General features: G+C 36.9%; 2 protein-coding genes across 2 annotated transcripts; one reads left to right on the top strand and one right to left on the bottom strand.

Annotated features, from left to right (window-relative positions):
- Positions 1 to 656: 656 nt before the first annotated feature.
- LOC141846202 (ruBisCO large subunit-binding protein subunit alpha-like) lies at positions 657 to 4,690 on the bottom strand. The gene is made up of 8 exons (XM_074734199.1): positions 4,522 to 4,690; positions 4,232 to 4,394; positions 3,750 to 3,871; positions 3,212 to 3,419; positions 2,905 to 3,050; positions 2,512 to 2,818; positions 1,822 to 2,273; positions 657 to 1,237 (listed from the first exon to the last, which is right to left on the bottom strand). Exons 1-8 carry the CDS (start codon positions 4,573 to 4,575, stop codon positions 959 to 961), a joined length of 1,731 nt encoding a protein of 576 aa, XP_074590300.1. The 5' UTR covers positions 4,576 to 4,690; the 3' UTR covers positions 657 to 958.
- Positions 4,691 to 5,095: 405 nt separating this feature from the next.
- On the top strand, positions 5,096 to 10,815 carry LOC141846347 (uncharacterized). Its single transcript, XM_074734366.1, is given in 9 exon segments — positions 5,096 to 5,328; positions 6,028 to 6,296; positions 6,298 to 6,331; positions 7,147 to 7,346; positions 7,875 to 8,225; positions 8,366 to 8,566; positions 8,677 to 8,747; positions 9,637 to 9,776; positions 10,144 to 10,815. Coding segments are annotated over 9 exon segments (1,674 nt in total). The 5' UTR covers positions 5,096 to 5,264; the 3' UTR covers positions 10,488 to 10,815.
- The last annotated feature ends 480 nt before the right edge of the window (positions 10,816 to 11,295 follow it).

Raw genomic sequence — 11,295 nt, 5'->3', positions numbered from 1 at the left:
AGGCGTTTCTGAGAGCAATCACACACCAATTCAACTGCAAATCATCTATACGATAAAAACGCATTTAATGCTGGTGGAGTTTTTCATATCTGTTTCAAGATCTGCTTCGGATCAATCTCCAAGTCACACAATCAAGAATTTGAATGCAAGAGCTTTCTATATTCAAGATTAGTTGAATGATAAAATCCAAAATAAAAAATCAGATGCATGATATTAAGAATCGCATGCACTTCTCTGCGAGTTCAGTGTAGATGTAGTGTTTCTAGAATTAGCGAGCTCTTTACTATCTTTAATTGCAGTAATTGTTTAGGTTTAATAGTTCATTCTCAATGTTGATCAAAGCCTTAAATAGTAGGGGTTATCGATGTTTTTTCTTTTTGGAATAAGAGAAATGTGCCTCCAAAATATGTTTAAATTGATTATTATAAAACAGACTTATTGAAGTAGATAAAAATCGATTTTCGACAAAGTCAAAATAATATCCATGAGACAGATTTATTGAAATAGACAAAAATCAAATCTTAACGAAGTCAAAATAATATTTTCTCCATAGTAGTAACTGTACATTTCTAATTTAACTCTTTATATATTATTATGAAATCGATCGTGTAGGATCACTATGATGACAAATTCCACCTTTAAATGCTGAAGAAGTATAAGAGAAGTGCAAATCAAATTTAAAACAAACTCATCTCATAAGACAACAGTTGGCTAGTGCTAATCAAAATTATGATACCATAACAACCAAGAGGAGACTGATGAAACTTGTACTTCCAGAGCAACAACAGTCGGCAAGTGTTAACCAAATTTATGATCCACGATAACTAAAGGAGACGAAAGAAACTTATGCCATCAAAGGAATAACAGTGGGAAAGTATTAACTGAGCTTATGATCCTCGACAACTGAAGGAGGAAAGACAGATGAAGAAGAAAGACAGAAGTCGAAATGCTTGAGCAATCAGACAGCGGCTTGTGACTTGGCAGAAGGCTTCTTTTTGGGTTTCTCCACCACAATCGCCTGTGTTGTCAGAACCATTCCGGCCACTGAGGCAGCATTCTGGAGTGCACACCTGGTGACTTTTGCGGGGTCGATTACCCCGGACTCGAGCAAATTTTCATACTTGTCTTCCATTGCATTGTAGCCAATCTCCCAGTTGCTATCAAGGATCTTCTCGACCACCACTTCTCCTTCTACTCCTGCATTTTGGGCAATCAGAGCTGCAGGTGCCACTAGTGCCTGGTCGTTCAGGGCAGAACATATCTTATTAGCAATTATCCTACAAATAAGCTGCTAACTCTAACATGATAACAACGTTTATGTTGTACGTTCAAATGACAAGAATATTTACAGGAACAAACATCAGTGGATAGCATCGCAAGCATAGTACTGTTAATTATGGAAGAATATAGGAGATGAATCATGGTGTGTTTATATAAACAACTTCGATAAACCGGAAAATGAACATGGATGAAAACTAAACAATTTTCATAACAATATCTGGAAGATGCACACAAGATTACTTACGATAGATATAAGCATATTTATTACTTGCTAGTATAACTGTGTTTCCTTGAGCAAATGTTATTAGTTAAGTAACTTGTATAAACTAGAGTTCAACCAATTCACTGGCAAATAGGAGAGAAATTAGCCAATCTAAGAAGGTGGGAAATCATTTCGTGCATGCATTTCAAATTGACAAAGATAGAATGTAGAACATGTTATCAAAAGCTACCATGCACGAAAGCTACCAGCTAAAAATTCAAATCACATTCTTGAAGAATGAATTTATAATGTTGTTGTTAGGATATTCAATATCTCACCTTCTGTACAATGTCAGCACCTAAGCGTTCATCATGATCTTCCAGACTGTCCTTGATGCCAGGAACAATTGTTGACAGGTGAACATATGTAGCACCACCTCCAGGTACAATACCTTCCTCTATAGCTGCAAAAGTGGCATTCTTAGCATCCTCTATCCTAAGTTTGCGGTCCTCAAGCTCGGTCTCTGTTGCAGCACCTACTTTTATGACCGCCACTCCGCCAGATAATTTTGCAATTCTTTCAGCTAGCTTCTCAGAATCATAAACAGAGTTTGACTCAGAAAGCTCCTTCTTCAGTTGAGCAATTCTGGTCTGAATCTCATCTTTGGTAGCAGCATCCGAAATTATTGTCGTAGAGTTCTGGGAAATAGTTACTTTTCTTGCTGTGCCAAGCTGCTCAACAGATACATCTTCTATCAATAAACCTAGATCTTTGGCCTGCAATTCAGCACCTACACCAATAGTTGACAGAAGAACTTTCATGTAGAGGAAAGATAAAGTTTGCTAAAGTTTACATGGCTATTTGATTTCCAGACCATATATGTGCTAATAACTGTTGCCTGAAGCTGTATTTTCTAAGCTAATTTAAAATATCCCTAATGAAATAAGTAGCTTCTACAGTTGAAAAAAAAGAAAAATAGACTAACTCATCCTAAATCATTAAGTTGTAAAAGAAACAAATTAGCCTACCTGTCAAAATTGCCAAGTCCTGCAGGATAGCCTTTCTGCGCTCGCCAAAACCAGGTGCTTTAATAGCAGCAACATTTAGAATACCCCTCAACTTGTTTACAACAAGTGTGGCCAAAGCCTCACCAGTTACATCCTCAGCAATGATGAGGAGAGGAGCTCTTAGCTGTGTTACCTTCTCTAACAATGGAATTATTTCCTTAACAGTCGAGATCTTCTGATCAGTAACAAGAACCTTTGCATTTTCAAATTCGACTAGCAGCTTCTCAAGATTCGTGACGAATTGTGGGGAAATGTAACCCCTGTCTATCTGCAAAAGATACATTCTCACTTGAACAACAAAGCATTGAATGAAAAGATAAAACAAGAGGATCAAATATGCCTGAGATGACAGACCTCCATCCCCTCCTCAACATCAACTGTTGTTTCAAATGATGATGATGATTCGATAGAGAGAACTCCATCAGGCCCAACTTTATCGATAGCATCAGCAATCATATCACCTATAAACTCATCATTGCCAGATGAAACAGAGGCAACGGCTGCCCAAGAAAAAAGCAACTCATCAATAATACAAGAGTGAAGCTTACAAACTTGTTCCACTGCATAGATGTTTCTTTGCTGGCTGAACCATATATTATATGAAAACATAAAAACACATACTGGTACGAACACTTTAAATTTGGTAGTAAATAGCCAATACCTTTGATATCTGCACGTCCTTTCACAGGCCTTGCCTTCTTCTCGAGCTCCTCAACTAACTTCTGCACAGTTTTGTCAATTCCCTTCTTAACAGAAACAGGATTTGCTCCAGAGGTAACACTTAGCAAACCTAACTTAATTATCTCCCGAGCAAGAACAGATGCAGTTGTTGTGCCATCGCCAGCTGAGTCATTGGTCTTGCTAGCCACCTTTCACACAAAGTAACAACCATTGAAAATCAGTGCATTTTGATTATGGCACTTGATGTGTTTCCTTGGAAGGAAATAGGATTGAAAAGAAAAAAAAATGTGCTTCTCAATTGCTTCTGTTTTACTTAGTAAGAAGATGAAAGGAGGAAAAATTAATTCCATTCAATTCCTTGATATTATTTCTGCCCAAATCAGGTGAAAATGAAGGGAAAGAAAGTTCAGGAAAGGATGATGTAATTTTGTTGTTCTCATTCCTCTCACTTAAACTACTACTTATCTCTCCTACTTTCTACCCTCCAAGTGAATGAAAAGGCAAAGAAGTTCTATTACCTCTCTAATAAGAGCTGCACCAGCATTCTCCATGGGATCAGCCAGCTCGATAGCCCGAGCAATTGTAACACCATCATTAACCACTTTGGGATTCCCAAACTCGTCCAGAACAACATTCCTCCCTTTGTTTTTGGTACAAAATTGGAGGAAAGAAAAACAAATAGTTGATTAGGAAGTGTAGGACATGAGTAAAAGAAAAGCATGTGTGATATTCAATCTTTAAATGACATCAAAATGACGACTTTGTTCTAGCTAAAAAATAGCCTTCTAATATATATCATAAACATTCTGATTATCTAACTGGTCGCAACAAGATTGATTTTTTTTGTCTTAGATAAAATGTAATTTTTATGATCAAAGCACGAAAATAGAAGTTATTTGCTCTCTTCTTGACATGGAAAGAGCTGTGCCTGCAGAATCCGCGAAACCAACAACCTAATAGTTTCTCAATGGATGACAGACACACGAAGAAGCCGAAATACCTCTAGGGCCCAAGGTGACTCCCACAGCGTCCGCGAGCTTCTCGACACCGGCCTGCAAGGAAGACCTGGATTCCTGATCGAAAGCGATATCCTTTGCCTTCGCCCGAACAACCATCGGCCCGAAGCCGCGGCCGCCACTTGTCCTTCTCCTCATGCTCGATCCCTGCGCCGCCCAAGACCAAACCCAATCACAAAACCAACACCGTGCAAATCGAAGCAAAACACGAAAATCCCAGATCCTTCAGGAGCAAAACAAGAACATGATCGAGACGGGGAAAGTGCAGCCAGACCTGACGAGGGGAGGCGACGAAAGGAGCGACCGAGATCGCGTTAGCCGCCGCCATTCAGCTGAAGTAGAGATCGAACTCGCGTCTTCTCTTGCGATCGCGTCCGAGAGAGAGAGATAGAGAGAGAGAGAGAGAGAGAGAGCAGGGTGGTGGCGGCCTCGACAAGGTACGAGAAGCTTCGAGGCGTCGGCTTTTCAATCCCAAGTTAAAAAAAGCGTCAGTGTGGTTTTTAGGGTTTGGCGCACGCGAGAGAGAACATGAGAGACTGAGCTAACTTGAGCCGCCAGCTGCACATCACGTGACTAATAAAATAATCCAAAACTCTCTATATATTTTGATAATTTCATCCGATTAATTAAAATTATTCTTTTATTATTCTTTTTGACTAAAATTATCAATTTACTTTGACAACATTATTTTAAAATGGTACCATTTTAATTAAAATATTATTTTAAAGTGTAATAAAAAATTTTTTTATTTTTTTTTTTTTTATTTTTGAAAGAAGAGTGTTATATAGATAATTAGAGGTATTCTTTTAATTTTTAATTTGAATAAATTCTGACTGATTAATGATGGTTCTAGAGACATTGCATCATCCCCCTTTTCTCCCATTTCCTACGACACGATGAACTGCTGAAGGATCGCGTTGCCAAATCTCTTGCCTCCACAGTTGTCTCCGCCGCCGTCCTCTCTCTCTCTGTCTCTCGCTCGATCGATCGCTCGCCGCCAGTCGGTTGTATTGCCACATGCGCGATCCCCGGTGCTCGGCGTCGCACCTGGAAATGGCGAAGCGGCTGCTCCTCCAGCTCAGTACGCGCTTCTCTCCTTGCATCCTCTAAAATTTACAATTTTTCGAACCCTAAGATGAAGAATTGGGCTTGTTGTTCTTGTGGGATGTCCTTCCCTTTCAAAATCAGTTTTCAGTTTCTTTTCGAGGGAAATTGATGCGCGATGCGATTAATCGCCAGGCCAGGGTGAAGAAATAAATAAAATTTGTTATTTTCTTCTTCGAAGCTGTGTTTGCTTAGGCTGCGAGTTACAGCCACATTTATCTTGGTGTTGTATCATTTGTGCCACAGGGAGTGAAGTGGGGAGCAGGGCTTACATTCATTATTAAATCATGTATTCAACTCGCAAGTGGCCGATAAATTTTGACCAGGCTCGTGTTAGGTTTTGATGAGGCCGAGGATGCTTCAATTTATATTCTTAATGAGGAAAATGAGCTTTCTTTTTTGAACAAGAAAGCAAAACTCATGGATTTGTTCTAAGTTGTAATTTGAATTAACAAGCTCTAATGTTCACTTAATATGGACTCCATGAACTTATGATACTTTGGAAATGAGTGTAATCTTTGTTTGGTAATCACATTTTGGAAAAGCTAATGAGAATAAGGGAAGTCTACTGCTGTAGATCAACCTTGATTAGGATTCCATATTGGTTGTACCAAGTATATATTTAGCGTCTTCCTTTTCTGGAACTTACAGTCTGCATCCCATTGATTGTCTATAGATTCTGGCATCCGTTCAATGAGAAAAGAAGAATCGTATCTACAATATGTAGCCAGCATTATGAATCGATGCCTTTCACAACATCCTAAAGTGGAGAGAGAGGATAAAGTGTTCGACTCTAATTTGAGCAAAGCTGAAACTTCACCTGTTATCAGTGATGTGAAATTGCATGAGCCTCACGTCTATGATAATGGTAGTGATAAATCTGACAATTTTGCTGGATGGAAGCAGAAACTTGAAGTTGCATGGCTTTCCAAAGCTCTTGAGCCAGGCAATGCAGTTGTACAAGTGGGCATCCTTGGCAGGTGATTTTTTTGCTTGATTACTTTGTTTCAATTATGCATGCAGTATTCATGCTATAATATCTCTGATATTTCCAAACCAGACAACTGTGGTTGTTATTGATATTTGGTTATTGTATTATCTTCTCTACTTAATTTTTGAAAAATCTTTAAATTGTTCTTTTTCCACTGCAAAACAGCCTTTTATAACTTCCAATAGACTCCAGGATCTCTTCAAAATCATTTGCAATTGAATTTCCAATATTTGCATATTCAAAGCTAACTTTACAATCTTTTGTATATGCTTTAAAGGAATTCTTTTTTGTTTTCCATCAAATGTCTGGAATTGTGATCAGGATTGCTTTCAGAAATATTCATGTCAGAGTTGTTTCTTTTGTTTCTCAAAACTCATATTTATGATCCTTGTTTAAGAACAAATCATAGAATATCCATTCGTATACATATTGTGTTTTGATATGACCTTGAATAGTTGTTTTTGTAGTAGTAGTTGTTGTTGTTGTATCTGTGAGGACTTTTACTCACTTTACTAGTTTAAGCTTTTGGGATGAATGTTCATCCAATCATTATAGCAATAGGTTAGATGTTCAAATCCTGCTAGCTCCAATAGCTGTAGAAAATATACTCCGATGTAATTCAATTTACTGCTGGGTTTAGGCTTTTTGTTCGTAGTTAAAATTAGTATTTCTGGGTTTTTTCCTAATATCCCAAGCTTTTATGATAAATTGTCATAAAATCAAACTTAAGACCTTTCAATTGGCCACAATAAGAACTATTTTGCTTTCTATTTGACCTATGGCTTGATTGACAAAATTTTGCAGGCAGTGATGAGAAGCATAATGCACCCTCTAGCAGTAGATCATTGTCTGAAATTTTTACGAGTATACAGAAAAGTAAAATTGGCATCCAGGATTGGAGTTTGAGTGACTTAACAGTTGGTTTATATCTTATATATATCAGTCAAGCTTCAACTAAGAAGGCTGAGGAGTTTGAGGGTGTTCAAATTTTCTCAGATGCTATCGTAATTTCTTCTCTGATTCTCTCATCAAAAGCATTCATATTTGGTACCACATATATTTTAGAAAGCATTTGAATCAGAATTATTGAAATATATGGCTTCATTTGCACTGCCTGGTGGGGATTATTGCATGTACTGCCTTATGTAATCTATGTTGTTTGAAACTTTTTTTTTGTGTAATGTATTTTTGTGTGATAAACATAAACTTTATTTTGATTGTTCTTTTTTGCCAACTCGGTTGATACCATATATATATACTAATTGTAGGGGCCATCAGTTATTTATATTTTTGTGTGGATTATATGGTTGAATTGACCTAAAGTTGTTGATTTCTCATATTCCAATTGACCTATTACCTTCTTTTAACTGAGAATTTGAATCATTCTGTTATTGATCTCCATAAGCACCTGTATATAAATGAAATATTTTAATCTTGATTTCCGAACATGTAAAACATTATATTTTTCTTTGAAGAAATAGTTCTAGTAAAAATTTTATCATTACTAACTCCCATAATCTAACATTTTCCAGGTCCAAGATCTTATCTATTACGTTGAGCTAGCAAAGGGGGCTTATAAAAACAATGCAACTGTTCTTTCACGGATAAGCATGCTCCGAGAAAGGAACATTTTGAAGTTTATTAAAGATTCAAGCTTGCTAAGGCCAGGCTACTATATTGGGATCGATAGACGCAATAAACTAGTTATCTTTGGGATACGTGGAACACATAATATCTATGACCTCATAACCGATATTGTTACTTCAAGTGATAATGAAGTGTCATTTGAAGGTTTCACGACACACTTTGGAACAGCTGAAGCTGCTCGTTGGTTCCTTGATCATGAGTTAAAAACTATTAGGAAATGCCTGGAAAAACACAAGGCAAGTTAAACACTTCTGCAAATACAATGTTACACCTTATATATAGCTTTCAAATAATAACTAGATAGAAAGATTCTGTTTGTTGTTTTATCAATGTCGTTTAATACACTTATCACAGTGGAAAGATTTTTCTCATACAGGGTTACAAGTTAAGGCTAGTAGGTCATTCCCTTGGTGGTGCAGCTGCTGCTTTATTTGCTGTGATCTTGCGGAAACAATCAGCAGATAAGTTGGGCTTTGATCCTGACATTGTATCATCTGTGGGATTTGGAACTCCACCTTGTGTTTCAAAAGAACTAGCTGAAAGCTGTGCCAGCTATGTTACTACAGTTGTTTTACAGGTTAGATTTGGATAACAACATTTATGTGTTGTATATTTTTATTTGGTTTTGTAGTTTGATTTTGTTGCATTGTCTTTTTCAATTTTTGCTTCCCTGACTCTTTTTTACAGGATGATGTGATTCCTAGATTAAGTGTCATTGCATTGGCAAAATTGCGAAATCAAATTTTGGAAACCGACTGGTAAGCATTGAAAAGGGGCATTATTCTAAATACATCAAAGTTGAAGCAGCAGACCTTGCATAGCTGTGGTCGTTGGATAAAAGATATGAGTGCTGAACACATTTGTAGGATATATGCATTGTTTCTATCTACGATAATTCCATAATTTCTATTTGCTTTTGCCCATTGCTCAATACTCAATTGGCACATGGCTATAGTCCAATGTGCATTCGTGAAGGTGCCAATTTAGGTCTGTTTTTCTTCTTTTTTCTAGTATAAATTAATCAATAGGTTTAAGCAAGTTCTCCACTATGTCATCTTCAACCCTGTTATTCATAGGTTTAGATGTCCTTTTATACAATAATGCACCAAATTGAACATTAAGCTAAAAATGCTCTAGTTGAACTTTTGTGTTGACAGATGGTAATACACACACACACACACATATAGTAACGCGTGGAGAACGAAGTCTGTAAATAGGTTGAGCAAGAATGGATGTTATCGACAATAGTTCTTGTGATCTGGTTTTCATGCCTGGCCATTACAACATTCTATTTCTTACTAAATGGAAGCATGTGTTGATCATCCTGTTTACAAGTTTCATGTCATATTTCAGTGAGCTAATTGAATAAGGGAAGACCAAAAGAAACTTATTATCCTTTTTACACTCGAGCGATCACTTCACAGTTCTTTCTTGTTTTTTGTGTGTGAACTTTAAAAAAATTGATTCCACTACGAGCAAGAATTTAATCCTCGACGTTCCTATATTCCTTGTCACTTTGTGGTTTGGGTTTTATTTTGTCGATTGGGTATTCCACGAATCTTACTTAAGGCTCAACATTTTGTTTCATATAACTTTGTATGATGTTTTTAGATGCTCATTTATTTTTCTCTGCCTGAAAACTTGCAGGATGAGTGTTCTAGGGAAGGAAGATTGGAAGGGAATGTTTGATTTGGTAACAAATGCTAAGCAAGTTGTTTCTTCTGTTCAAGATGCGGCTCGGAAGCTTACTTCTTACACCAAGCTTAGGGACGCATCAACTGTTTCTGGTATGCCTTTTGAAGGTATTTTTGTCTCAGCAATCTATACGGCTTTTTAGCGATTAAAGACAACATCATACAATGACAACAACAATCAAGCCATAAGTAGGATTGTCTATATAAATCCTCCTTCGTCATTGGGTTCTATATTAAAGGCAACATATAAACATATAATCATATTCTCTTTATTGTAGTCACTTTGCAAATCCCAACAATCAATCATTGAATACATGAAAGATTCAACAGGACTATAGTTCGTTGACTGTAGCTAAATTTTCATCTTTTTTAGTGTCTTTTGATGGTGAAAATTTTAGGAAGAACTTGATCTCATGTAAACTTATTATCTGAATACTACTTGATATTGTTTTTGCTGCAGAAGCAAAACAACACGAAGATTCAGCTACTTCAACTAAACCCAACACAGATTCCCTATCCATTACAAAACTTGAGGAACAGCTTCCTGAGGAGCTTTATGTACCTGGAACAATTTATTACCTTAAACGCGATATCGACAATATCGACGGCCACAAATGCGGAGAATCATATTCGCTCTGGAAGCGGAACCCAGATCAGGATTTCCGCAGCATAGCAATATCCGGCAAGTTTATCTCAGATCATAGATGTGATAGTCATTACTATGCTTTAAGGGAAGTGCTCAAGAGCCTGGCAATCTCTGAAGGTGGAAGAACAGTTTCAGATCTGAGAGATTTGAAAACTTAGTGATTACATACTGAAACTTTTGGCGTATGGAACCTTCAAATTGTTTTTATTGACCAGGGTGTCGACTGAACTGAACGAGCAAGACACTTGGATTGGCATCCTCCTTCGAAGAACTCATATTTGGTTTGGCATTCAAAGTTTCTTGGATAGACCTCAGGATTTGTAGCATAATGTAATCGGCAAAAATAAAATGGTGCTCCTTATTAAAAGGGTGACCCATCATATTTTGTTATCCTATATCTTTTTTAGCGTTGTTACAGCAGTATAATCATAGTTGCTACAACTTGTAATAGTTACAATCATTACGTGTTAAGTAAATTAATAATATTTTTTTCTAATTACTACACATGATTTAATTGTTCATGTAAAGTTATGTTTCCTTGTGAAATATAACATGGCATGAGTTTTGTGAGATGATTTGTGTATAGAAAGAAATGTTTTCGATTATCGCAGCTACTCTGAGTCCCTTCACTTGCATATACCTCATGGAAGAAAACTCTCATCCTACCACAATTCAACCACTCAAAAAGAACACAAAGTTGTAACTCTCATCCTCAATCATCAAACAATTAATTTTCTTCGTTTGTTCATTCGTTCGTTTGTTCGTTCAATCTCCTCTTGTTTGAGCAAACAAACAATGGCAAACACCTCCATCAATCATCAGTCTGTCTATACCTTCGAAGGTTGCAAGTGTGCAACACTTTTTTGTCTTTCTGGTCCAACATCAAAATCAAATAGCAGAGACATGATTAATTCTTGGTCAAGGCTTCAAGGGTTGGAAGATCTGTCTCCAAATAAGACAGTGAGT

This window comes from Curcuma longa, chromosome 15 (genome assembly GCF_044706935.1).
Source record: "Curcuma longa cultivar G26 ecotype Majalengka, Jawa Barat chromosome 15, ITB_CL_G26_1.1, whole genome shotgun sequence".
Lineage (NCBI taxonomy): Eukaryota > Viridiplantae > Streptophyta > Magnoliopsida > Zingiberales > Zingiberaceae > Curcuma > Curcuma longa.
Note: the sequence above shows the minus strand (reverse complement) of the source record. Positions and strands in the feature narration are given on the sequence as shown.

Bases quoted from the DNA above. Each gene is read 5' to 3' on its own strand.
- LOC141846202 (XM_074734199.1), bottom strand. From the start codon at position 4,575: ATGGCGGCGGCTAACGCGATCTCGGTCGCTCCTTTCGTCGCCTCCCCT. The intron at 4,395-4,521 runs GTCTGGCTGCAC...TGGGCGGCGCAG, and splicing joins TCGTCGCCTCCCCTCGTCAG to GGATCGAGCATGAGGAGAAG. The intron at 3,872-4,231 runs GTATTTCGGCTT...CCAAAAACAAAG, and splicing joins AGTCACCTTGGGCCCTAGAG to GGAGGAATGTTGTTCTGGAC.